Source organism: Oryza brachyantha, chromosome 4 (genome assembly GCF_000231095.2).
Source record: "Oryza brachyantha chromosome 4, ObraRS2, whole genome shotgun sequence".
In the NCBI taxonomy this organism is placed as follows: Eukaryota; Viridiplantae; Streptophyta; class Magnoliopsida; order Poales; family Poaceae; genus Oryza; species Oryza brachyantha.
In genome coordinates, this window is record NC_023166.2 from 16,686,542 (window position 1) to 16,714,507 (window position 27,966).

The window sequence follows — 27,966 nt, forward strand, 5'->3', positions numbered from 1 at the left end:
AACAAGGTTTGGACCCAAATTATTTCTGCAGTGGCATTTGCTAGCATTTTGTACTTAGCTTCAGTACTTGATCTAGAAACGGTGGCTTGTTTGCGAGCACTCCAAGACACCAAATTGCTTCCGAGGAATACTGCAAATCCACTAGTTGATCGTCGATCATCGACGTTACCTGCCCAATCAGCGTCTGAAAAGGCACTTACCAAGGTAGAAGATTCCTTCCTGATTTTCAGACCAGTACCGAGTGTGTATTGTAGATATCTAAGAATCAGTTTTACTGCTGTCCAATGTGCGGTGGTGGGCGCTTGCAGGAATTGGCAGACTTTGTGAGATGTCTGGTCTTGTGAGTGTTAGATACTACAATGTGCCGACCACACTTCTGTATCGTGTTGAGTCCTCCGGTCCAAGCTGCTCTCCTTGCTGCAAAGATAGTTTGTCTGACGTGCATAGTGGTGTAACAGATGGTTTATAATGCGACATGTTTACTTTCTTGAGCAAATCTGAAGTATACTTATTCTGGGACAGCAGGATACCATCTGCAGTTTTAGTTACCTCAATTCCAAGGAAGTAGTGTAGATCACCAAGATCTTTTAAAGCAAACTCAGTTGCTAAGTCCTTGAGTAAAGTTGTTACTGCTTTTTCAGATGAACTAGCCACTATTATATCATCTACATATACTAGTAGAAACATAGTGACTGAACCTTTATTATAGAAGAATAGAGATGTGGCTGCCTTTGAAGAAATGAATCCAAGTTGTTGTACCTTCTGGCTTAGCCTTTCAAACCAGGCTCTTGGGGCTTGTTTAAGCCCATAAAGTGCTTTGTCTAATTTTAGCACATGATGCAGTTTTGATTTGTCTTCATATCCTGGTGGCTGCTTCATATATACTTCCTCCTCAAGAATGCCATGAAGAAACGCATTCTGCACATCAAGCTGTCTGAGGCACCATCCTCGGCTGACGGCAACCGACAGAACTACTCGAATGGTCGCCGCTTTGACTACAGGACTAAACGTGTCCTCATAATCAATTCCGTATCTTTGCTTAAACCCTTTAGCCACCAATCGAGCCTTGTACCTATCGAGTGACCCATCAGCTTTCCTTTTGATCTTGTACACCCACTTGCAATCGATTATGTTTCTTCCTTCTGCCGCAGGTACAGGATGCCAGGTTTTGTTTCTGATCAAAGCCTGATATTCACTGTCCATGGCTTCTCTCCATCTATCATTGGCCAAGGCTTCATTAATATTCTGTGGTTCCCCTGAAACAGTCAAAAAATTGTACCGAATATGGCTGTCAGTATATACTTTTGGTTTAATTACACCACTCCGGGATCTGGTATGCGGGCGAGCTATTTCAGGAGCCGCAGGAGATCCTGATTGTCCTGCCTCAGTGAATGTGTGTCGCTCCTGATTGGTTGAGCTAAGTTCCTGGGTGGAGGCATCAGTGCATTCATTGTCCTAAACGAAGTGCTTAGTTGCATGAGGAGAGATGGGCGCTGACTCCGAGTGCTGTGGTGGTGATCCCGGAGGCGATGCACCTGTGTTGTCAGGAAGCTCATCCTCGTGTTCTGCGCCACTTTGCATGGTTATTTCATGTGTGTTTTGCTCCAAATCTATCTCAAAATCTGCCAAATTTTCATGAGGAGTATTAGTAATAACAGGAGGGTTAGTATGCACACTAGTTTCCTGATCATTTGGCATATCACCCCCGTGATCAGAACTAGGCAGTAAGTGTGGAAACAACAGGATTTCGGAGCGAAGAAGGGCACCGGCATTGGGGTGGAGTTTGGTGAACGGGAATATGCTTTCGTCAAAAACAACATCCCTGGAGATGTAAACACGCCCTGTCGGAATATGTAAGCATTTATATCCTTTGTGCATGGGGCTATAGCCAAGAAACGCACATAGTTGAGACCGAAATTCTAGCTTTCGAGCATTATATGGGCGTAGGTTGGGCCAGCAGGCACAACCAAACGTGCGCAGGGTGGTGTAGTCGGGTTTCTGATGAAAAAGTTTCTCAAGAGGTGTGACAAACTTGAGAAGTTTAGAAGGGGTGCGATTGATTAGATGTGCGGCGATGATGAAAGCTTCATCCCAGAACTTGAGGGGCATACTAGCCCGAGCAAGGAGAGATAGTCCGACTTCAACGATATGGCGGTGTTTTCGTTCAGCAGAGCCGTTTTATTGATGGGAATGGGGACAAGAAACATGATGAGTAATGCCAATCTTAGAGAAATAAGAGTTTAATTTCTCATATTCGCCACCCCAATCACTTTGCAAAGTGATGATTTTCCTGTTAAAGAGACGTTCAACAAGAGCTTGGAACTCGAGGAACTTTTGCAACACATCAGATTTATGCTTTATCAAATAAACCCAAGTAAACTTACTATAATCATCAATAAAGCTTATATAAAACTTCTTTCTGCCCACAGAATGTGGAGTATGACCCCAAACATCAGAAAAAATAAGTTCTAAAGGAGCACCAGATAAGCTGGTTGACACAGGAAAGGGGAGTTGATGGCTTTTAGCCTGTTGACAGGCATCACACACCGACTCTTTATTGGAATCACTAGAATATAAAAGATTGTTTTTAGAAAGGACTTGCCGAACAATATTATGAGATGGGTGACCTAGTCTATCATGCCACCTAGCCCAAGAAGGTTTTGTAGAACTGAAGGCTTGTTTCGTTGAGGTATTTGAGGTTGAAGGTGGAAGGATGTAGAGGCCACCCTCATGTTTGCCTTGAAGTAGAGTTTTCCGAGTAGTTAGATCCTTGATAAAAAGAATTTAGAGTGAATTTCAAAGTAAGCATTGTTGTCGGCGGCAAAACGACAAACTGAAAGTAAGTTCTTTCTAGCATCAGGAGAATAGAGAATATTTCTGAGATTGAATTTTCAATGTGGGGTGTGAATTTGTGCATGACCAGTATAACTAATGCACATACCTGAGCCATTGGTGGTGTGGATCTGATCACCCCCGTGATACTTTTCTCGCACATTCAGCTTCTCTAATTCTCCAGTGACATGGTCCGTTGCTCCTGTGTCAACATACCGGTTCGTATCATACCTGTAGGAATGATATGTAGTGTTAGCAAATTTTTCATGCGGGACGAAATCATGATCAAATCGGTGCCAACAGACACCAACAGTATGTCCCATCTTGCCGCAGAGTTGGCAAATTGGTCTGTCAGCTCCATGTCCTCCACCTTGACCTTGATGTTGTTGCCCATTGCCTTGTCCATTGCCACCTTGAGACTGCTGTCCATTACCACAGCCACGACCGAAGTTATTTGCTGGAGGATAACCTTGAACGCGACCACGGCCACGCTGATTTGCTCCTCGTCCAGAAGAAGCAGAATTCGCTGAGACTTGGTACGATCCTTGGCGCAGATCATTTCTTCCTTCGAAACCCAGTAATTGCCCGTAGAGCTCAGCTACGGTGACTGGTTCTTTTTGTGCCGCAAGTGCTGATACGACTGGCTCAAAATCAGAATCTAAATCGGGCGATCATGTAAGCAACAAGCTCTTCTTCATCTATTTGCTTTCCTCCGACTGCCATCTCATCACCCAAAGATTTCATCTTAGTAATATACTCATTAACTGACAAGTTACCTTTCTTCATTGTGGACAACACAATTCTGGTGTTTAGTGATCGAGCACGGGTCTTGGAGGAGAAGATTTCTTCAAGTTTCTTCCACAGTTGTTCAGCTGTTGTAGCCGATACAACTTGCGTCAAGACGTCACGCGTCAGGGAGGTCATCAGGTAGCCAAGAACTTGCTGATCTTCAGTTACCCATCGAGTGAATGCAGAATTCACCTTCTTGACGACCTTTTCTCCTTCTTGTACGTCGATCTCCTTTTCAGGGACCGGAGTAGTGCCATCGAGGTAGCCAAACATCTGGGCTCCTCTGATAGCCGGAAGGACCTGAGCCTTCCATAGAAGATAGTTACCTTTTCCCAGCTTCTCTGTCACCAGCACGCCGAAGGGCGACGCGCTGGCCAGAGTAGAAGAAGATGATACCATTGCTAGATTAGATTTTTGAGGAGAAGGCTCTGATACCATGTAGAAATAGCGAAGCGTTCTCACCTCTCTCGAGGCCGCATAGCTTTGTTAATATAGCTGGCAAAGCACGGCAGATGATTACATGAGTTTGTTACAAAATCGGGGATGTTATCAAGATATTATCTGGATATAACTAACCACTTCTTATCTGCATGTTTCTATCTCTAAGTATCACTATCGTATCTATCCAACATTACTTACAGTAGAATTTAATCCACACCATTGATCTATTTTTATCAGACGGCTATGATTTAACTATACTACCTGTAGTAGAAATTTGAGTGGGTAATATTGTACTTTTCATTGGGATCCTAAATTACCACGCCGGAGAAAGAGGACTCTATCGACGCGCCAGGAGGAGTCTGTCGCCGTGGCATGCCCCAGAAGAGGACGAGGAGAAGGACGCTGTCGCCGTGTTGAGGAGGAGTCTGTCGCCGCGGCGTGCCCCAGAAGAGGACGAGGAGAAGGACGCTGTCGATGCAACGCAGAAGAGAGGCCGATGCAGATTGGACGATGCAAAACTAATCTCGTCCAATCACGATGCAGATTGGACGAAGAAAAAAATATAAACGATCAAATAATTAACAAATACAAATCAAATAATTAACAAAGTACAAAAATACCCTTTTTAATCAACGGACTAGATTAGTTCTACTGATAGTATAATACTGCCAGTAAAATGCACCAGAGCATTGCTCTAAAATATAATTAGAGAATCTATTTTTATGGACATCTAAATAACAATATGAATGATGAAATTTGGATGAGTCATCCAACCAAATGCCTTATTATCCCCTTTGCGGACAGAATGAGATGTAACAACAATTAGCAGGCCCATCATACACGTGGGGTACAAAATTGTGTCGAAGCAACGGTCGAACTTATACTTGATTGTCGTCGCAGATCCATGCCAAGCCAAAAACTTCATTATTGCGAATTTGCGACAAGGAGCTGCCTCTTTGGTACGACACCGTTATTGTTCTTTATTCATTAGGAACTAAGCATGGCGAATTTGTGCTGGATCTAGGCCGGAATTCCTAGGATGGCTCGGATCTACCCATGGACGCGTCGCGCGTCATGAGTCGGATCACGATTGTCTCGGACAAGTTTTTAGCTGCATCTGAGCCAAAGCAAATGCAGGATTGACCCCCCATCATGATCGAGCTTTTGGCCTTGCGTACAGGAGCTACCTGTCAAATTCCAATATGAGATCACACATGCCACGGCACGGGCGCTCACGCTCGCTTGTAGCCACAGGGCCACAGCAGCAGCACCGTGTTGTCACTTATCGCATGGGTTGCGCGGACCTGCGGTGCTGCAGCGTGCGCCGTGCACTGCGTGGTGGAAAACTCTCGGGGGGGGGGGGGGGGGGGGGGGGGTGTGAAAACCGGTTGCGATTTTGAGCGGCTATGGACAACGGAGAGCGCGACGAGAATGACCCCCCGGACGCCGAAAATACGAGCTCCCGCGAGGGTGGTTGCGTTGTGCTTTGGGCAGCGACGCCGACGCGGGACGCTCTGAAAAAAGGCAGGGGGTCCAGGGCCTCCAGGCAGATGGAATCCTCCACGTCCGCGGACGCGACACGCGAGCACGACACCTCGCGGCCAAATCGCCGTTTCCGCCACCAACTCGGTGGGAAGGGAGCACCGGGGGCGCACCCCAGCGCCGTAGATCTGTCCCTCGTCTTCCCCTTCCCATCTGCCTGTCCTCATCTTCCTCCTCCGCCCTTCCCCCCCGCGCGATATAAATACGCCACCCTCTTCCCCCCTCTCCCATCTCTCCGCCACCGCCAGCGCACTGCGCACGAGCAGAAACAGCCGTACACCGTCAGCCCACCGCTGCTGTCGTTTGTCCGGGCTGTACATAGCTGTGAGTGATCCGTTCCCTCTGCGCGTGTGTACATGCCGCCAAAGCCCATCCTCCCCTATTAACAGTTTCTGCTTTCTTGCGTGACAACTTCTTGATCTGTGTGAGAATCCGGCTGTAGTACTGGTTGGTGTGCATACGTACGCGCGCCGGCTGCAGGCGTGTTTGAGTTTGCTGATGTTCATCTAAGTAGCCCGGGAGGACTCGGAGATCAGAACTGACCGTGGTGACAAGGAGATTGATTTCGGTAAGCCCCTCTTTGCTTTCCTTTTGCTTGCCGTAGTTCGAGGAGTAAAAACCGCGGTTTGTTACAGAGCGTGCTTACTGAAAATTGGTTTTGCAATCGCAATGTTCTTCACTCTTCAGTTCGAGCGGTGTAATCTAAATGATTTTCGGTTCGTTTTTTTTGTTTTTTTAATAGACGAAGATTAAATATTATCTAATTTTTGGATAGTTATTTTATAATATAGACAATAGTAGAATTTTTGAATATGAGATAATCAACTTATATATATATATTTATATGCAAAACATATATAGTTTTAACAGTTTGAAAATGGTGGGTGCGAAAGCGAGGAATAACTTGCCTAAAAAATAACGTGTGTGTAGCCCATGTTACTGTACATTGTTCATTTGTTCTCCCTTCGGAGCATGTGAAATATGTTACTGTCCACAAATCTTCACAAAAGAGAAAAAACGACAAACGAAGGCGAGCTCTTAGGGGTTCCAAATTTCATTGTATAGCTCCATGTTGTGTATAGGCCTGGGATGCTCGTGTTTAACTGCAGGTTGCGCGCTAGTGCAAAAGCTATTATCTCGCAAACCTATTTTTGGTTGTTAATCAAGCACGATACTTGTTTTTTTTTTCTGGAAATAAGAAGATGCGAGGTTAATTTGTTTAGGTTTGGTGGATATCTACCTATTCTTTCTTATTTTCATTCTTGACCATTTCCCATCACGCTAGCCGTACTTTCCTCAGTACTTTTTTCAATTCTTTACGCTATCGACTTTTAGACATACTGTTTTTTAAAATACTTCGGCCATTTATTCATTATATTTTTTTATAGATATAAAAATATGTCACGTTTAAAGTTTGTTTAATAATAAAATAAAATATAAAAAGATAAATAATAATTACACAATTTGAATAATACAAGAATTAAACATTAAAAAACTGAAGAGAGTAACTTCTGAAAAAAGAAGAGAACAACTTCTACCTTTTCACCTCAAAACAACCATACAACTTTGTAAGACAAAAAGGTGTTAGGAATCTGCTAGATAATGATCAAGAGAAAGAACTTTCAAGACAAGTCCTCATTCCTTTTAATGGCAAAGAGAAGTTGTTGAAGTACTCTAGCCAGAGCCCATATGATTGATTACGTGTCCTAACAGGCAGCTCCTTTCACAAAGGAGGCCATAACTATGGTGCCACGTCACTGTTGGTTTTTTATTATGTAACCTGGATTATCAACTTAGAGCCAATCGCTAACGCCTGATGAGCAATCATTTAGTACTGATGTAACCATTTGCATTTTTTAACTATGCCTGAATGTTTTTATTATCTCCGGTTGATCTGTCTCTACTTGTGACCATGAAGTTTTGTTTAATTGTCTTTTGTTAATAATAACCTACCTTTTCCTATGTTCTCTGATAAGTCACACGACGGATATTCAGCACGTTTCTAGTTTAGCACCTTCTGAATATCACGTGTTCAGACTAAACATTCAATCCCTGCCAGCTGCTGACTGAACCATTTCTCTATTGTGTACTTTTATGAATTCCATTTCTTCTATGAATTTTATTTCTTCTTCTATATTCCTTGTTGGTGTGTTGCTGAATAGCTTATGATAAAATATTCGAGGATGCAAACAAATGGAACCTGCTTGTTTAGAATCAATCAAGTCTTCGGTGTATGATGATTGATAGAAGAGTTTTTTTACCATTCTTAAAAAAATATCTCAAAGTATCATATTTTTTATGTAAAAAGTGTGATACCTTAAGGTATCAAAAATTTATACTAAAATTTTTGGTATCTTGAGGTATTTTTGAGGTATTTTTCAGGGATGATAAAAAAGCCCATGACAAAAACAAACAAAAGGGCATGGATGGCTTGGACAAGAAACACTTGATCAGAGTTTTGTTTTATCACAAATATGCTAAACCGTCTGAGCACGTGCTGAATGTTGACTAAATGTTACTCGTACATCACTATCTATTTGGTAGTAGCAATATTTAGCCAAATAAATTAATTCAGCTAAAAAAACCAAATATATAAATTTCTGTAAACATGCTTATGTTATAGTATTATTTTTTCCTGAAACAATAGTACAGTGCAGATGTGTACTTAGGTTGATCTTTCTATATCATTTCATCTGATCATTATTATATAATTCATTTTTAGGTACAGAAACTGAAACGGTAAGATGGTTAATTTTGGAAAGAAGTTGATGGCAGATCAAGTAGAAGAGTGGAAAGGGTATGCTTTTGGCTTTTGGTACTTTATTTCCATGAACAAAGGAATTTTCTTCCTTGCCTATTTTCCATTGATTGTACACTTCTTATGTAAACATTTTTCATGTACCCTTCTATCATCATTTACCTAAAACGAAAAAAGAAGTCGAGTACCCATTAAAATGTTTGGTTAATCTATGATGAATTTTTAAGGCAATGAAGAAAATTCTTCATGCTTGATATGCATTTTCACAAGCCAGTTACCATGTTAACAAACTTCCTGCAGAAACCTTATTATTTCTTCTTCTTGCTACTACTAGATACTATATTAACTACAAGTTAATGAAGAAATTGTTAAAGCAATACGTTCAGCAGACCCAGTTTGGTGGCAAAGATCGAGAGCAGGTACTCAAAGAGTTTTCAAGAATTCTTGATGAACAGGTATATATGCAAACATTTCTTTTTTTTAGCTAATTATGTCTATATATTGGAGCTACTTTATTGTTTCATCTATTGATGCTTTAAGCAAGAATTCATGTTCCTTGAAATGGCATAAATTGTTTTACATATGTGCTGTTTCACTTCAGATTGAAAGGATTGTACTTTTCCTGCTACAACAACAAGGCCACCTTGCTAGCAGGATTGAGGAATTGAGAGAACAGCGTGCTGCTCTTCTGGAACAGCATGATATATCCCATGTTTTCCAACTACGTGAGGCTTATCGAGAAGTTGGGCGAGATCTTATAAAGCTTCTCCGCTTTGTTGACATGAATGCTACCGGTATAAGGAAGATACTAAAGAAATTTGATAAGCGCTTTGGCTATAGGTTTACAGACTATTATGTCACAACTCGCGCAAACCATCCTTATTCTCAGCTTCAACAAGTCTTTAAGCAAGTGGTAATTTTTCTGTCGTTGTACATGAATAGGGACACTTGATTTTTTTTCCCTGTCTATCACAGATAACCAGCATTTCTGTCGTGCACTTGTACGGATGCAGGGGATTGTAGCTGTTGTAGGAGCTTTATCGCGCAACCTTGCCTATCTGCAGGATCATGAAGGAAGTGTTTTGTCCATCTATGATCATCCATCAGTTACCTTAAAGGTTTTATATCTTGACTGTTACATTATCTGAATTTCCAACTAGTTTTGTAAACATATTTTGTATAGTCTAAGAGAGTAATGTGACTATTTACTGATATTCAGGACCCTATCATAGACCAAGTAAATCATGCAGTACAGAAACTTACGCATGCGACGAGTTTTCTGCAATTCTTAGGTCAACACTCACTTATCATCCAAGAGGACATGCAAAGTGGGTCCGAAGATCTTATCGATGATGAGAGCTACCATTTCATGTCTCTGTTACTCAACCTAGTGAACACCTTTCTATACATGGTGAATACATATATCATTGTGCCAACTGCTGATGACTACTCGGTAAGCCTTGGAGCTGCAGCGACAGTTTGTGGCGTAATCATTGGATCAATGGCAGTTGCTCAAGTGTTCTCCTCAGTTTATTTCAGTGCATGGTCAAATAGGTCATACTTCAGACCTCTTGTATTCAGTAGCATTATGTTATTCTCTGGGAACCTGCTATATGCATTAGCATATGACCTGAATTCTCTGACAGTTCTCCTGATTGGGCGGCTACTATGCGGGTACACAGAATTCTTTTACTCTTTCTTTTACACTCTTTTTACTCAGTACCTCTTTGTAATGAAGGGTGTTACTAAGTACTCCTTCACACACATTTATGCTCGATTAGCTTATATGAATTTTATCTTACTCATGTTGGTAAAATAGTGCTGGCTCTCACTAGTTAGCACCAACCCTCCTTATCTTCTTCTGGGTTTTTCATCGCTATTTCTGACTTGAAGTTTATACTTTAACGCTCCTTTTGATCACAATACAATATGCATATGCAGGTTAGGCTCTGCAAGAGCTGTGAACCGTCGGTATATCAGCGATTGTGTGCCTCTCAAACTAAGGCTACAGGCCTCTGCGGGATTCGTCAGTGCTAGCGCTCTTGGCATGGCATGTGGCCCTGCTCTTGCTGGTTTACTCCAGACAAAATTTAAGATATACTCGCTCACTTTTAACCAGAGCACATTGCCTGGGTGGGTCATGTGCATTGCTTGGCTTGTTTACTTGCTGTGGCTGTGGATATCATTTAAAGAGCCAGGACACTTTGATAAGAGTTCGGACAGTGCGCAGCCTTCTGGACCTGGTAAGTTCTCAAACCACAGGATTTCTATTGATCTGGAGGTGCAAATGTTGCCTGCAAAGATACATTCTTTGTCGGTGCCAGGATTTCTTCTTTTGCTGATATGGAGCTATTTCTAATTAAAAATAGGCCGTCAAGTCAGTGCTAATCTGGAGGAAGGTCTAGCGCAACCATTGCTTATAGGTACGGCAGAGATACAAGACCAAAATTCTGAGGATAATGATGATAATGAAGAAGAGTCTCATAATTCTCACGGGCCAGCAACATCAATTAGCTCGGCATACAAATTGTTGACGCCGTCTGTGAAGGTTTGTTCCTTTTCCCCCTTGTCAACTACTCGTTAGTTTTTTTCTGATCAATGTTATGTACCATGTACGAAACAGAACTTCACAAATTAGTCAACTTGAGTTCTTATTCCTATAATCGAACTGCAGGATATAAAATGAAGTACCTTGGTCTTGTAAATTATTCATCTTGATGAAATTAGGGTGATCTGTCTTCTATCACCCGGCAAAAAAAGAAGAAAGTATCTTGGTGTTAGTATCTTACTGTTTGCAACAATAATAGGCATGTTGCAGTTCGATTATAGGAATAATAACTCTCATGTTGGGCTATCGAACTCTCATGTCTAATGGCCTAATCATTTGACTATTTGAGGGGAAAACAAAACAGCATATTTATATAAAAAAATATTTGTGAATAAAACTTCTATATACGTATTTTTAGTAATCTATTTTTAGTAATCTAAAAGCAAAGGCTGAAAAATAAATTACGATAACAAAATCTAAAATCAGCTCTGAATTTAAGGTTGAAAATTTAAATTTTGACTTATAAGTATAAATAAAAGTGAAAAAGGTAGGAACGCAAGTTTATTTTTATCAGCTGGAAGCACAATGTTCTATGTTTTCTTTTGGAATGTGTTACATGGTTGCTCATCTCAGGTCCAGCTTTTGATATACTTTATGCTCAAGTACGCTATGGAAATATTGCTATCTGAATCAAGTGTCGTCACCACATACTATTTTAACTGGTCTACGAGTGCCGTGGCTATCTTTTTAGCTATTCTTGGGTGTACTGTTCTTCCCGTCAATGCCATTGTTGGAAGCTACGTTACGAATTTGTTTGAGGACAGGTAATTTTTCTGCTCATAACAAAAAGAAAATACTCCTACGATAGTATAGTAAGTTATTACACTGCCTCCTCTTTCAGAACACTTAGCCCTCCAAAAAATACCACCTCCGATTTTTTTTATTTGCCACTATTGAATATATGTTTGATCATTTATCTTATTTAAAAATATATAATTATTTATTAACTTGTTGTGATTTGTTCTATCATCCAATATACTTTAAGCATGATTTATAATTTTGTATATTTGCATAAAATTTTTAATAAAACGGATGTTTAAACGCACATCCAAAAATCAACGACATCAAATAATAAAAACAGATGGAGCACTTGGGTTTTGAAGACCTAGATAATGTCCAATCAAAACGTTTTTATGAAAACTTTTTTTTGTTGGGGAAGGGGGCAGCCAATTTTCATAAAAGATATATGCCATCGTTACTTGGCTTTTTCAGAAGGCAAACTGCGTATTTATAAACAAAAAATTATCTGTGAATAAAACTTTTATATACGTGTTCTTTATGATTTAAATACAAATGATGAAAACTAAAGTACTATGAAAAAAACCTAAAATTAACTTCAAATTTAAAGTTAAACAAATTTTGTCAAATAATCATAAGCATATTTGAAAAGAGGAGTCTCGAAGAGCGTTTTTTAACGGCTTCTCTGCACATGGTATTTTGCAGGCAAATTTTACTGGCATCTGAATTCATTGTCCTTGTTGGTATAATCATGAGCTTCCGTTACACCCCTCACTACTCCGTCCCGCAGTACGTCTTGTCGGCTCTCATCACATTCGTGTTTGCCGAGGTCCTCGAAGGTATGTAAACGCAATCTCATCCACAACAGCATGAGTCATCTGAGAGCACAAAGCAAGATTCTGAATTAACAAAAGCATGCGCTTTAACCACCGTCCCATTTCTGCCCAACATTGCAGGAGTGAACCTGTCGTTGCTTTCGCGAGTAATGTCGTCGAGGCTCGCGCGAGGAACCTACAATGGCGGGCTCCTCTCGACAGAGGCCGGGACGCTGGCCCGTGTAGTTGCAGACGCGACGATTACCGCGGCCGGTTACCTAGGACCGGACCTCCTGCTCAACATCACCCTGCTGCCACCTCTTGTCATCTGCATAGCCTCCATCGTTGCAACATTCTGCACATACAACACCCTCTACTGAGGAAGTTGCCTCTCTCTGCACACTGTACAGCCAGTTAAATTTTATTCATGCCCACATTGGGCTGTACCGCTGTATTGTACCTGTACCTGCAATTCTGCATGCAGTGGCATTCTTTTCTTGTGCCAGCCTTCAGTAAACAGTGCAATAAAATGTTGTTCTAAATTTACACATATGTTATCTCGATGTAAGCTCATTGTCCTTATGCATTTAAGACCTGTTTTTTTGTTCTCGATCTGTATGTTTTTTCTCTGTACTGTATTCCTGAGATTGAAACCATAGATGCATTGTGGGCAACATCTTATGCATTATGGAATGCCGTCCGTTTGATAGAATTGTTGAATTTGATAGTGACCTCCCAATAAACTCTAGCGCCAAATGCGTGGGGCATGACCGTGTTCAGCAAACTCTACTGAACCGGCCTGTTTCGAGGATCTCAACATATGCAGGCGTCAATCGTTTTTCGCTGAATCTGCGTCTGCAGAGTCACGCCTGACTTGGTCGCAGAGCCACCAGAAAAGGGTCGTCAGATGACTCAGATCTGAAGCAGAGGGCAGAGCGCCGGCCAGGGCTCGCCGCGACGGTGGGTGGTGGTTGTGGCGGTTAACTTCTTCCTACCCCTTCTTTCTCACGCTTGTGGCATGCACGATCATTCACTCTTGGCTGCCCCTGTACTGTAGCTGCTGTGTACGCAGCGTGTAATATGTCACGCGTGAGCCTACCTGGTTGCGAGGCGATTTGCTCGAGCATGTCTTCAGTGCTGAAACTGCTGTGGCATCGAAAGCTGAAAGAGAGTGACGCTATCGTTCGGGCGTCCACCGGCGGACGTTGACCACATTTCTGGCTGCAGTTCCAGCGATCTTTTTGCTTCATTTACTTCGGGGATTATTATATGTGCTCTCCGATTAAACAAAGTATGCGAGGCGGGTCTAGTCGCTAATGTTCAGTCATCTAGCGCTATCAACTTACTAACTGATGCTGCGAAAGAGAGCGTTACAAACGTGAACTACCATCGCCCTCTCTCGTACTCTGCAGCAACATGGCTGTGCCCGCTATATAAACGATCACATCATCTCACACCTGCTCACACAGAAACCGTACTCAGGTAATTCTCGTTGTACGCCCGTCACAGCTCACATCGGTCGCCAATGGCGTCTGGCATGGACGCCGCAGGAGCACTGGCCATCTTTGCAGCCACAAGCTTCTTTGCAATGCTTACATGTGTACAGACAGCAGGAGGCGATAACTACACGTTCATGAAGGACGCGGTGCAGGCGCCGCCGGTGTCGTACTACGACTACATCATCGTGGGCGGCGGCACGGCCGGGTGCCCGCTCGCGGCGACGCTGTCGCAGCGCTTCCGCGTGCTCCTGCTGGAGCGCGGGGGGTCGCCGTACGACGACGAGCGCATCGGGAACATGACCCGCTTCGCGGACACGCTGTCCGACACGTCCCCCTCGTCGCCGGCGCAGCGGTTCGTGTCCGAGGACGGCGTGGTGAACTCGCGCCCACGGGTGCTAGGCGGCGGCAGCTGCATCAACGCCGGGTTCTACACGCGGGCCAGCGACGAGTACTTGCGCGGCCTCGGGTGGGACCTCGAGGCGACCACGGCGGCGTACCGGTGGGTGGAGGACGTGGTGGCGTTCCAGCCGGAGCTGGGCCCCTGGCAGTCGGCGCTGGAGAGAGGGCTGCTAGAGGCCGGGATCGCGCCGCAGAATGGCTTCACGTTCGACCACCTCGCCGGGACGAAGGTCGGCGGCTCGATATTCGATGCCGAGGGGCGGCGCCACACGGCCGCCGACCTGCTCCGGTACGCCCGCGCCGACGGCCTCGACTTGCTGCTCCGTGCCAGAGTGGCCAAGATCCTGTTCAACGTCAGAGGTGAGACCTACCCAGCTACCCTTGCACACAGTAAAAAAATATGCGATTTTTACGGCTGCAACACGCACGCACGCCACACGCCTGAAACGCGACAGAATTCACCCGAACTCTGCTGTCTCGCGACAGCTGGGAGGCGGCCAGTGGCGCGCGGGGTGGTGTTCCATGACTCCGAGGGGCAGATGCACAAGGCATACCTCAACAACGGCGGTGGCAACGAGATCATCCTCTCGGCGGGCGCCATGGGCAGCCCGCAGCTGCTGATGCTCAGCGGCGTCGGCCCCGCCGAACACCTCCGCTCGTTCGGCATCACGCTCGTCCTCAACCAGTCCGCGGTCGGCCAGGGCATGTCCGACAACCCCATGAATGCCATCTACGTGCCGTCGCCATCCCCGGTCGAGGTGTCGCTCATCCAGGTGGTCGGCATCACCGACGTCGGGAGCTACATCGAGGGCGCCAGCGGCGCCAACTGGGGCATCCGGCGCTCCGGCTCCGGTGGTGACAGTGACAGTCACCACCGCAACTTCGGCATGTTCTCTCCACAGGTACTGCCCATGCGTTGCAGTCTCATCCCACGCCATTGCAAGTGACCGTGTGAAGAGCAAGTACTCGTGTATTCTCGCAGACGGGGCAGCTGGCCACGGTGCCACCGAAGCAGCGCACGCCGGAGGCCATCGCGCGCGCGGCGGAGGCGATGAGCCAGCTCGACGACACGGCGTTCCGCGGCGGCTTCATCCTCGAGAAGATCCTCGGCCCGCTGTCCACGGGCCACCTCGAGCTGCGCAACCGCAACCCCGACGACAACCCGTCGGTGACGTTCAACTATTTCGCGCACCCTGAGGACCTCCGGCGCTGCGTGGCCGGCGTGGCGGTCATCGAGCGCGTCATCCAGTCCAAGGCCTTCGTCAACTTCACGTACCCGTACTTCTCCGTCGAGGCGCTGCTCAACATGACGGCGGGGTTCCCCGTCAACCTACGGCCCCGGCACGACAACGACTCCACGTCGCTGGAGCAGTTCTGCAAGGACACCGTCATGACCATCTGGCACTACCACGGCGGCTGCCAGGTTAACAGGGTCGTCGACACCGAGTACCGCGTGATCGGCGTCGACGCGCTGCGCGTCATCGACGGCTCCACGTTCAATGCCTCGCCGGGAACAAATCCGCAGGCCACCGTCATGATGCTCGGCAGGTATTTTTCCTCCCTTTTGCTTCTTTCGCATCTTTGCACACAGTATCATCTGTATATTTAATTAGTCGACATGTACATTTCTTTGGCAAGGTCGTCCTAACGGTACTGATTCTATCTCAAGATTGCAACTTTAGATCGAATCCTATCTATCCTATAAAAATGAGTGATCATACCTGTAACTTGACAGGTACATGGGAGTCAAGATCCAAAACGAGAGATTGGGAGCTGAAGGATTGGGGAGGAGAAATCTATAACCGAACATTTTAAGTATTTGCAATGCGTAAATGGTCGACTACTTGAGTCATGTTGATATTGTGGTTCTGATGACTCGTGCTTGTTATTTATTAGAATTTCACTGTGAAAACCTGAACATACTGTTGGAAGTGTGTGTTCTTATGTAGTACTACTAAAAATCAAATGAAATTGTGTTCACTCCATAAGAAATCTTTTGTCCAACTGAACCATGCTGTTTACACGTTACTGCATAGTCAAATATTCAGGTTGGCCATCTCTTCCAGGTTGAAGAGAAAAAAGATCATCAGATGTGCAAAGTGCCAACAGCCAAAGAACTAAAAAAATAAGGGTCTCGAATAGGAAAGAGAATCCTATAGTGGGGTGAGAGCTTTAGAGAGACATGAACCATAGAGGGAAAAAGGGAAAGTGAGATGTTGGATGCCAAGAGGATATCCATGGTTTAAAACCCTTTGAAAATCCAGCGAGCATATGCGTTCTACCGGATATGTTCCCTATAAATCGAGTGCTGCAGCAGAGAGCAAAGAGCAACAAGTTCTAGCTAGAAATGTAGGACGAAGGGATCAAGGGTGGAACATCTCTAAGCAGTCCAGTTTCAGGGCTCCTCTCTGTTGGCAGGGAGCATGTGAAGTTTTGTTGCTCACTCATTTTCATCCCTCTGCCAAAGGAGAGTTGCCCTAAAACTGGACTCAGCTTAAGGCTAAAGAATCAGGAGTACGAAGTGAGTATTGTCATTTTCGGCTTTTGACGGGGCTACCTATAGTTGGCCAAATGAGCCGCCCGGCCCGACACGACCCAGGCATGGTCGGGCCCGTGCTGAAATGTGTCGCGTCGGCACGGCCTGATCAACCTGTCGGACCATGCCGTGTTGGCTCACGGGTGGCACCGGTGGTCTAGGCATGACCCAATACCACTCGAGATGTGCCAGGCCAGCCCGAAGGCACGACAGCCCACCATGCTTCCTCAATAAATAAGTCTATGTCTTGTCCCTCACTTCTCTGGGTTGTTAAAATAAGTCTATTCCTCCCCCCTCTTCTTTGGGCTTTTATATATATATATATATATATATATATATATATATATATATATATAATGAGTTCATTTTTCGTATTTTTCTTTTTGGGCTAGGGCTTATATAAATAAATTAAGTCTATCAGGTTCCCAAATATTTTTTTTTGAACCGAGCCGTGTTGGGTTGGCCCAGCTTGCTGAGGGTGCGGCCTAGGCACAACCCAACCATCGGGCCAGGCTGGCCCAAGTCTGACACCGACCAGCCCGTGTCATGCTTGGACCAGGCCACGACGCCATGCCTTGGGCTGGGCCGTCGGGCCTTATGGCCAACTATAGGGCTACCTGTACTTTGGGTCTCTGCTGAGTGCTGACTTGCTTAGTGCTGCCAAGGGACAACTCTGTGCTTACGTATGCCAATGCTAGGTCCTCTCTAGTCTGGTCAGATATCAGCTGTTTATATGTGTTATCTTTTGCTGGATTCTTTTGGTTTGTTGACTGTTCTCTATATGGGCAATCTTCGTACCAATTCACATGCACGGATGGTCTTTTAAGAAGGGATATTTATGGATTGAATAACTTTTTGGTGTATTTTACTGAGGGTATTATACTACTAAAACTAATCTCAATCATTGATTAAAAATAATATTTTTATACTTTGTTAATTAATTGATTAGCAATATTTTTAAATTTTGTTTATTGGCAATAAAGATCATAATAAAAAAGACGATATTACCCTTTCAAATTTCTACCACACTTAATATTGCTGTTAGTATAATTTAATTATAGTCATCCGATAAAAATATATCAATAGTATTAATTAAATTATACTACCAGTAAAATACACAGGAGTTAGCCCTATATAAATTTGTCACTCTTAAGAATAACACTTTGTCAATATGTATATGGCACGTAAGCTTTCGGACATATATGCCATAAACACAAACAGTGGTAAATTTGTTAAATGTGCTACTGTAGTAAGTGGTAAACTAACCTTTCGGCTTTTTTCCGAACCTTATGTCAGAGTAGTTTTAATAACTACGCTCTTCAAAGTTCACATATAATGCCAGAGAGTATCACTTCGTAGTTTACCAGAGCATATATCGTACTGCTCTTCCTGTTCAATGAAGAGTTCACTTTTAATTAGCATTCAAATTTATCTTATAGAAACTTTACTTTTAGCTGCCTTACTCCACAAACCAACATATCTTATCTCCTCTGTACTTTCTCTCTCCTTACTATTATTTAATGAGAAGTATTCCAGGTTATTTTCTCACGGTAATAAGCTTTTGTGTAGTACTTTTAGCTAATCTAGAATTATGAAATGATTTTATTGGATGGCCAAGGGAGACCATCCAAATGGGATTAAATTTGAGTAAAATAAATATTACAATAAACATGACAGAAACACTATTGAGGTTGGTTGTGCACTAGAGTACACACCTAAGACCCATGTGCTAGCCACACAAACATATTTTAATAAGGAAAGAGTCCATCACCGAACTGGCCACCACTAATTGTGGATTTTTGTTGCCAAATCAACAATGTTACCACAACACAAAGTCCTAAAACGACATCTTCGTGGAGATTACGACATCAAGAACATCATCGTTATCCATCCAAGAACTAGATGTTGTTTTTTCACTCCAAGTTTCTCACAAAAGAGGGAGGAGGTAGGTACCTTGATCCTCGATAACTTTCTAGGGGATTATGATGCCCAAAGGAGTAGCCGTCTCCATCCTAGTGAATCATCTGGCTAGGCTTTCTCCTAAAACCCTCTACAACAGTGTAACCCTATGATCATGGTCTGTCACCCACATCTCAGTTACCACCATCCAAATGAGACAACACATGAGTCTCTACCACACTGAGTCGATGCCCCTTCTATGGCCAACTCCTAGTCCTACCAATAGCAAGGTCACCATTGAAACCTTCCACTAGTACCTCTACTCTATTGTACTCCCTCACGTTGGCTTACGCTTCATTCACCACCCCTCCTACTAGCCTCCCGACGGGTCGAGGCCGGGTTGGGCAAGAACGGCCCTGACCTCGACCCCCGAGCTCCTTCCTCGGACCCGTCCCCAAAAACGAAATTGGGGCTAGATTCGTCCCCGCCCCCGACCCCGACGGATCCCCATCCCCGGATATATAATTGCCACGAAAGCGCCATATCAATGTCACGTGGGATGGAGACCTAGTCAAGCTAGTCATGTAGGCGTCAAGTTAGTTAAAACCGCCTTCAAAACCGTCAAGGGACCTCTTTTGCACCAGTTTTAATAGTTCAGGGACCGGTTATATCCGGTCTTGCGATACAAGAACGAAAACAGACTAGACGATAAGTTAAGAGATCTCAAATGGACTTATTCCCTCGAGCAATGGAAGTATTCTCAACTGGGCCGTTACTGGATTTTAGGCCCATCTCCACCGATGCTTCTGGAGGCCGCTCGATCGAGAGAAACACCGAGCTCTAACCTGCGGCTCTGAAGCGAAGATCGAAAAAGCCACTCGTCAAGTTCAAGTTCAGAACGCCCGTGCTCGCGCACGCACCCACTTTCGGTAAATCAAATCCCAAGTGGAATTTCCTACCCATCGCCAGTCGCCACAACGGAGTAGCAGGAGAATCGACTGGGGGCATAAAACACGCGGGGGGCACAAATGGTGGGCTTCCTCCGGGCCTTGACCGCCGCCTCCGCTGTGCCCGCAGCAGCCGCCGTCGCAGCCGTCGCGCTCTCCACCTCCTCCTCCTCCTGCCCCTCCCCCTCCCACACCTCCAGACTTCGGTTCCCCTCGCCCGCCGCGCTCCCCTCCCTCTCCTACGCGTACGCCGCTGCCTCGGCCTCCACCCGCACGCCGAACGCCGTGCCTCCGATGGCCGCCGCCGCCGCCACGGCCGATCTATCTGCCACCGATAAGGTACGTACGCGTCCCCCACTCGGGGGGGTGCCTGTGTGTGCTTGTATAGGGCCGAGCTTTTTCGTCTGACGTCTGGCTGTTTGGCGGTTGCAGGGTAGCGCGCTTCCGGAGCTCATGGTAAGCGGTCCTGACTTAGGTGATGGCATTTTGTGTTGGTGACTTGGTGGTTTACTGCGATGCTGCTAGGGTACGAAGATGAACACCTTAGTTTAGCTATTTAGGGATTTCATGCTGGATTGGAGTAGTCCGCGGCAAGTGAAATTTTTCGCTGAATGAATCTCACTCTAGGTTTGAAACAGTTTGGCGAATGAAATGGTCAGAGTACTTGTGGTGATATATGGCTGCTGTTAGATTTGTTGGTCGAATAGTTCATATTTCTGGGGTTGCGGCGTATATTGCTCCTTCAGTTGCTTCCAATGCCATTTAAGTTACCAAGCAAAGTGATATAGTGGATAGTGCTAGTATGCTCAATTATTCATGTTGAACTGCAAGTCATGGTTTCCTTTTTCATTAAGAGACTGCAAATGCCTGAACAAACTGCATGCATGAAAGGATTAGGCTGAGAGGTCAACTGAGCTATTCATCTACTATCATGCTTTCCATATGGTCTTCAGACTGTTGTTTCAAGAGATAATGTCGGTATGAAGAGCTAGAGGTTACTGGAGCCTGTAGACAGTATGGCGGATACTGTATTTCTTTTCTAAACTTATATACTCTATCCTTCCCAAAATAAAATTGCAATCATTGTAAGTAGATAAAGTATGGGACAATTGCATTGAGATTTGATAAAGTAGAGGGTATTATAGTCTTTTTGTTTTTATATTGGTATGTGTGGGATGAGTGAAAAAACAAAGTTATGTTGGAACCGAGGGGGTACATTAAAGAATGCCTGTTAGAAAATTTGACCAGTTATACAAATGCTATCAATGATTCAGAAAACCCATGGTTAGTTCTACATAGCTTGAGATAACGTGACATGCTATTTTTGTAACATTATAGTCCTGGCACATATGATTTAAGGGCATATTGTAAGTCCTTCAAAGCTAGTTTTAGCATCTTAGTGGAGTATGGTCATAAGTAGTTTGATAATTATAAAGCTACAGCATGCAAGATTGAAAAAGCACCACAAAGTGTTTTTTTTTCTCATTTTGAACAGATATATATTCCATGTAGATTGTAATGCTCCTAATGGGAATATGCTTATATCATTAAATCATCCCTTTATAATGTCTTGTTTCCGTTGTCTTAGTAATTTTGAGCTGTTGTCTTCTGTAGATCTAACTTCACATCCTGCCTACAAAGATTATGGTGTAATAGATATATCTTGATTCTTAAAAGTTCTATAGAAATAATGCATTCTGTACCCTTCTTTTTCTGGCTTGTATTTTTTGTGACATTACTTGATTTATCAAAGTAAATAGTTACTTAGTAATCTGGTGCCTCTATGTTCTGAAGACTGAATTCATGGTGGATATGAAATGTGAAGGTTGTGTGACAGCAGTGAAAAACAAGCTTCAAACTCTTGAAGGTTTGTTACCGTATTATATTAGTGCTGTATTGAGATACCATTTTGTTTCTGCTTCCTGCATCAACTATTTCCCTTTGGTTTATGAATACTGCCTATTGCTACAGGAATTAAAAACATTGAGGTGGACCTGAATAACCAAGTTGTTAGAGTTCTTGGGTCTCTCCCAGTGAAGACTATGTTAGATGCTTTGCATCAAACAGGTCGAGATGCTCGTCTGATTGGGCAAGGGAACCCAAATGGTGCGTGTTGATTTCTGTAGTTTTAGTAGAATTTTCTATCTGAAAAATATTTTGTATGAGCTTTAATATTGGCTGGAATCTTTGCTTTTTTATGTGGTGCTGGATTGTGATGTTCAGTTAGGAAATTCAGAATGCAGTCGTGTGTAAATCAGTGAATTGTGATACTGGTTCTATTCAACTAGTGTAGGCATTTCAGGCCGTTATATATCTATCTATCATCTGTTTGTATTTGTGTGATGCATCTGAAATCTAGATAAGATGCTTGATTTACTTCAACTGTGATGCTGACCTATATATGTCTTCAAAATGCATTTAATCGGTACCAGGTCCTCCTGAAGTCAGTTGGTCAAAAAGTCAGTATTTATATTATTGAAAAGTACTGTGCAAAACAGTCTTTCTGATTGTTGGTTTGTTTATTTATATTTTTCATGGTTGCTATCAGTATTTTGTTTATGTGCTGCATACCTGTTTTATTATGAGAATTATCCTCTGCAGATTTTTTAGTATCTGCTGCTGTAGCTGAGTTCAAAGGACCTGTTATATTTGGTGTTGTTCGTCTGGCTCAAGTTAATATGGAATTGGCTAGAGTTGAAGCCACTTTTAGTGGTCTATCACCTGGTAAACATGGATGGTCAATAAATGAGTTTGGGGATCTGACAAGGGGTGCAGAAAGTACTGGCAAAGTCTATAGTCCATCGGATTATAGATCCAATAAGGTAAGGTTTAAGGATCCACATCTGTCCATAATTTCCAAAAGAGTAACTAGCATGCTAGCACCATATCCTTGGTTATTCTGATTTTGCTGCAATTTGGAAGGCATGCATTTTCTAAGAAACTAATCACTCGACTTTAATGTCATGTGTTCTTTCGCAGTTGATTATGATTGCATCCCATGCAACTCTTGTTTTATGACATTTTTTTTCTTTTAGAACTTGTTTAGATCGGCGAGGTTTAAACCCAACCCCCTTGCATGTGCAGGGATGCTAGTTTAATACTTTAGTTCAGAAAATTCTGAAGGCATATTCCCCTTGCATATAATGAGTTCCCATGGTCCTGCTTATTTAGGCCGTTTAGTTTCCAAAATTTTTTTCCAAAAACATCACATCGAATTTTTAGACACCTAAATGAAGCATTAAATATATATGAACATTAAAACTAATTACGCAGGTATGGAGAAAATTGCGAGACGAATCTTTTGAGCCTAATTAGGACGTGATTAGCCATAGGTGCTACAGTAACCATCATGTGCTAATGATAGATTAATTAAACTCAAAATGATTTGTCTTACGGTTTCCAGGCGGAATCTCAAATTTGTTTTATAATTAGACTACGTTTAATAGTTCAAATATGTGTTCAAAAGTTTGATGTGATGTTTTTGTAAAAAGATTTTGCAAACTAAACTAGGCCTTACTAGACAAAGTGACAAGCATTCTATCAGAGACAGAAATGCCAGATTATCCTAACTAATATGTCCATGGCATGTATCATTGGAACTTGGAAGACATGTCTTATACAAGCAGATGCTCATATCTGTGTAGATATCATTCTTTTTCTCCAGCCACGTTTGCACGTGGCGTATCCCAATAAGTTCATATCTGATCACAGTTGGTATAGAACTACAGCAATATATCTACAGACTAGATTTACTGCGTGCTTCTTCCAAATATAAGTATTTCTAAGATTCAAATTTTATATCATAATATAAGCATTCATGCACTGATTGTCTGTTGCCATGATTCAATCATTCCAATGACTCAAGAACCAACCAAATGTTTGGAAAGAGAATCTAATCAATTCAAAGTTCAAAAATTGGCCACTGATCTGACTAAAAGAAAATCTTTTGATCTCACCTTAGTCTTTGATTAACAATCTATAAATGCTTATATTTTGGAACGAACATGGAATTTCTCTCCTTTACAATATCCGGTGATCTACCTACTTTTATTCACTTGTCTTAAATACAATCACCAACTTCACCAAACTAGGTAGCTACAGCAAAACATCAGTAACGCAGTGGTCATCTGATTTCTTTTGCATGAGCTGCAGCACATGCATTGTCACTTGTCAGAACGTAGCAGATTGGAATAAAACAACTATTTTTGTTCACCTCACTGGTGGGTCTTGTTGGGCGGGCCATTTTTACTGCTTGCATCCGCCTCATTAGATATTACACCAACGATAACTTTTGGAAAATACGACGATTGACGGGAAATTGAAGATCATTAGTATTTGTTGTTTTCAGTGGAAGTGTAAATGGCTAGTGAATAGTGATATCAGGCTAACAATATCAGAATCGTGCTATATTTCTTGGAAGTGCTCTATCCTTAAACAGAGTGATAACGAGAAGAACATCAAAACCTGTTTTTCCTATATTAAACATTGTTGTTTTGCTTCCAATGAAAGCAGTGAAATGTCAGTTTTTAAAATACGTTTTTTAAGAGTAGTGATGTTTTGAGTAATGGAAGTTTGATAGCAGAAAGTCATTTCAGTATGTTCCTATAAAATTAATCTGATAATTTCGATATGGGCTTACTTTTTCTGAAACAGCCTCTTGGTGACCTGGGAACACTAGAAGCTGGAGAGAACGGTGAAGCCCAGTTTTCAGCTTCAAAAGAGAAATTGAAAGTTGTTGACTTGATTGGTCGCTCTATTGCACTGTATGCCACTGAGGATAGATCAGATCCTGGAATTGCAGCAGCCGTGATTGCAAGAAGCGCTGGGGTTGGCGAGAACTACAAGAAGCTGTGCACATGTGATGGTGTCACCATCTGGGAATCAAGCTAACTTGTGTTACTAGTGAGTTTTCCATACTACTGTTTGCTCCAATGTGTGGTACACGAAGTAATGTAGAAACAACCAAACTACTGAACAATTGGAATAAGCATGGGATACACTGAGGAATAAAGCTTGTTTTGGTGTGGAGTTTTTCTTCCGTAAGTTAAACTCCTGTGCTGCTGATAGCCTGATCTGCAACTGATATATCAGACTTGCTGCTCCTTGATTTGTCTAATGCAACTACACAACAGGGGGCTCACTGTGGTGGCAGCCATGTTAGGATGACAGGGCTCCTGACAACGTGGACGCCGTCGCTCCAGGACAGGGCGCCGAACTCGGGTGCTTTCTGCGCTGCCTTGGTTGTCATTGTAACCTTATAGGTAAGCTTCTGGTTTGAGCTTGTGAAGTGCAGGATGTTGGGTTCGACGACGACATCCGCGCCTTTGAACTTTGTGACCTTGACATGGTATGTCGAAGACGGAGTGCCAACGTTGGTCACGGTGCGGCGCACCGTCAGCGGCTTGGATGGCTGGTCCTCGAAGACGACGGAGATGGCCGGATAGTTGAGGTCGCTGGCCGAACTGAAGGTGTGCCTGCATGTCATGTTAGAGTTCTTGGTGAAGGTCCTGAGCTGCATCGGTGTCATGCGCTGCGTGCAGAGGAACTCCAGGTAGTCGGCCTGTCCAATGTCGTAGACTAGGCCAGGGTTGAGAGCTCGCACCGGGTGTATGTGCCCGGCACCGTGCTCGAACGGCGTCGACGCCTTGCCGGTCGCCGCGTCCTTCATCGGCCGGTACGTGTTGTCGTGCACGTACGCGGTGGTCATCAGCGCGGACTTGATCTGCGCGGGGCTCCAGTCCGGGTGGTTCGCCTTGATCAGGGCAGCCACGCCGGCGACGTGCGGGCACGACATGGACGTCCCCGACAGGATGTTGAACGCGACGCGGCGGCTGTCGCTGGGCAAGCTCGACGGGCTGGCGTCGCCGCTCCATGCGGCCAGGATGTTCACGCCGGGCGCGACGACGTCCGGCTTGAGGATCTCCAGAGTCAGGACGTTCGGGCCCCGTGACGAGAACGCGGCGACCACCGGCGATGGCCGGATGCCGAGCTTGGTTCCTCCGAAGCTGAGCGTCGCGGTAGGTTTCGTGGCGCTCTTGCTGTAGCTCTTGGCGGCAATGCCTTCGGACTCCCCGACGGCCACGGCTGGCAGGAGGTGGCTGTCGGCGACCAGCTCCTCGCCATTTGCTGCGGTGTTGGCAAGTATCATGCCGATGCCGCCGGCTTCCTTGACAACCTGACCCTTCTGAACCCGAGGACTGATGCCGCGGTCGCAGATCACTATCTTCCCGGAGACATCGTGCGGCTGCAGCGTCCCCTCGAGGCAGAGAGACCTGGGGTCCGGCATGCTTGAGTTGCCGCCCAAGTAGACCACCGGATACTGCTCCTGAGGCGAAAGATTTCTCAGACCTTTGTAAAGCGAGACGCCGGTGATGTTCGCGCCGTTGCCAAGCGTCACCGTGGCCGGGAAGTCACGGTCCATGGTGCTCGCGCCCACCGTGGTTATCCACGGCGACAAGTTGGTGAGGCTTATCGGGTCTGGCCCGGCGTTGCCGGCCGAGCAGGAGACGAACACGCCCATCTGCATGGCCCCGAACGACGCTATGGACAAGCTGTCGAGGTAGTACCGGGAGGCGCCACCCCCGAGGGAGATGGAGAGCACGTCGACACCGTCCGACACGGCGCGATCGACGGCCGCCAGGATGTCGGAGCTGAAGCACCCGCCGGCCCAGCACACCTTGTAGGCCGCGACGCGGGCGCGGGGCGCCATGCCGCGGGCGACGCCGCCGGCGTAGCCGAACAGGTTGGCGTCCTGTACGGGCGAGCCCGCAGCGGTGGCGGCGGTGTGCGTGCCGTGCCCATCCTGGTCGCGCGGGGACTTGAGCTCGGTCGTCTCATTGATGGGCCCCGACGAGGCCTCGTAGCCGTTGTAGAAGATGCGCGCCCCGACGATCTTGCGGTTGCAGTTCGCCGTGGTGAAGCCGCGGCCGGTCTGGCAGAGGCCTTTCCACTTGGCCGGCACGGGGCCGAGGCCCTTGTCGCTGAAGCTGGGGCTCTCCGGCCATATGCCGGTGTCGAGCACGCCAACAATGACATCGTGGTCGGCGAGGCTGGCGGACCATATCCTGTTGCTGACCTCCGGGCCAATGCCGAGGAAGTCCGGGCTCCTGGTTGTGTGCAGCTGCAAGACCGTCTCCGGGGTCACGGCCAACACGCCATCCGCCTCGGCCATCAGCTCGGCCTCCTCGTCGTCGAGCCGGGCCGCGAAGCCATTGAAGGCCGTCTCGTAGTTGTAGATGATCCTCGTGGAAGCATCATCCTCTTCGTCTTCTAGCTGCGAAGAGCTCACTGACTTCATCGTCGAAGCGTACCACTCATGATAAAAATCGAACGAGCTCGGCATCTCAGACGCCGCCATCTGAATGATGTAAGTCTTGGGAGTTGGCGCGCAAGCAGAGAAGCTTGCTTGGAGAAGAACAGCCACCAGGGACAACGCCTGAACACTCCATCTTGCCTTGCTAAAATCCATGGAGAAGTGCCAAGAATAATTTGATAGAAAGATAGATATGCAAGGAAGCTTTTGTGGAGCAAAGCTTGGATTTGGGGGCAGATCAAGCTCTGTTGCTTATGTACACTCCACTCTCCAGCTTACACTTACATGCTTCCAGTGAGCTGTGTGGAGTGTGGACTGTGGTCTCTGCTCGTGGAGTGGAAACTGGAAAGTGGTGTGAGGAGCGTAATAAAATGAGGTTGTTGCTTCTGTCCGCATTGAAGTGAGAATTCATTCTAGGGACGCGGTGGGTTTGCTTGGAGACCTATGGTTAGGTTTGTCACATTCCTCCATTTCCTGGAGATATTTCAGGAGGGACACTTGACTATTGTGTGCTATACTGTCTACTATAATTCGACTCCATCTGCAAGGTCGAAAAACATTTAGGCCCCTTTAATTCAAAGGGAATTCATAGGAATTTTAGAGGATTTCATTCCTATAGGAATTTTTCCTATAAAGCCCTTTGAATCAAAGGAAATGAACCCTATAAAATCCTATGAAATTCCTATAGAATGCCTCTTCCTATACAAGTTTTGGAGAAAATTTAGCAAGAGGTTGAACCTCATGGAAAAAATCCTTTGAGTTTTTATTTCTCCTCAAATTCCTGTGTTTTTCCCGTGGTCCAATCAAACGGTCATTCCTACGTTTTTCTGTATTTTGCAATACTCTGTTTT

The 27,966-nt window shown here is 44.8% G+C and overlaps 4 protein-coding genes and 1 non-coding gene across 6 annotated transcripts; 3 read left to right on the forward strand and 2 right to left on the reverse strand.

Annotated features, from left to right (window-relative positions):
* Window positions 1-3,397: 3,397 nt before the first annotated feature.
* LOC121054334 lies at window positions 3,398-3,537 on the reverse strand. Its single transcript, XR_005811738.1, has one exon. It is a non-coding gene; the product is annotated as a small nucleolar RNA Z247 (small nucleolar RNA).
* A 2,289-nt stretch (window positions 3,538-5,826) lies between these two features.
* Window positions 5,827-13,202, forward strand: LOC102705810 (SPX domain-containing membrane protein OsI_17046). 2 transcript variants are annotated; one of them, XM_006652604.3, is made up of 12 exons: window positions 5,828-5,928; window positions 6,047-6,172; window positions 8,327-8,401; window positions 8,697-8,817; window positions 8,964-9,275; window positions 9,376-9,480; window positions 9,582-10,036; window positions 10,304-10,605; window positions 10,732-10,910; window positions 11,544-11,734; window positions 12,414-12,547; window positions 12,665-13,202. In XM_006652604.3, exons 3-12 carry the CDS (start codon window positions 8,349-8,351, stop codon window positions 12,901-12,903), a joined length of 2,091 nt encoding a protein of 696 aa, XP_006652667.1. In that variant the 5' UTR covers window positions 5,828-5,928; window positions 6,047-6,172; window positions 8,327-8,348; the 3' UTR covers window positions 12,904-13,202. The 2 variants fall into 2 exon arrangements, with proteins under 2 accessions (XP_006652666.1, XP_006652667.1); XM_006652603.3 differs by having other exon boundaries at window positions 5,827-6,172.
* Window positions 13,203-13,833: 631 nt separating this feature from the next.
* Window positions 13,834-16,439, forward strand: LOC102706276 (protein HOTHEAD-like). Its single transcript, XM_006652605.3, has 4 exons — window positions 13,834-14,781; window positions 14,908-15,323; window positions 15,404-15,969; window positions 16,157-16,439. The coding sequence occupies exons 1-4, from the start codon at window positions 14,049-14,051 to the stop codon at window positions 16,221-16,223; spliced, it is 1,782 nt and encodes a 593-aa protein (XP_006652668.1). The 5' UTR covers window positions 13,834-14,048; the 3' UTR covers window positions 16,224-16,439.
* Window positions 16,440-19,745: 3,306 nt separating this feature from the next.
* On the forward strand, window positions 19,746-24,831 carry LOC102706557 (copper chaperone for superoxide dismutase, chloroplastic). Its single transcript, XM_040523132.1, has 6 exons — window positions 19,746-20,142; window positions 20,236-20,259; window positions 21,598-21,670; window positions 21,775-21,909; window positions 22,405-22,625; window positions 24,457-24,831. The coding sequence occupies exons 1-6, from the start codon at window positions 19,885-19,887 to the stop codon at window positions 24,691-24,693; spliced, it is 948 nt and encodes a 315-aa protein (XP_040379066.1). The 5' UTR covers window positions 19,746-19,884; the 3' UTR covers window positions 24,694-24,831.
* On the reverse strand, window positions 24,752-27,545 carry LOC102716778 (subtilisin-like protease SBT1.3). Its single transcript, XM_040523131.1, has one exon. It carries the CDS (start codon window positions 27,269-27,271, stop codon window positions 24,941-24,943), a length of 2,331 nt encoding a protein of 776 aa, XP_040379065.1. The 5' UTR covers window positions 27,272-27,545; the 3' UTR covers window positions 24,752-24,940.
* Between the last annotated feature and the right edge of the window lie 421 nt (window positions 27,546-27,966).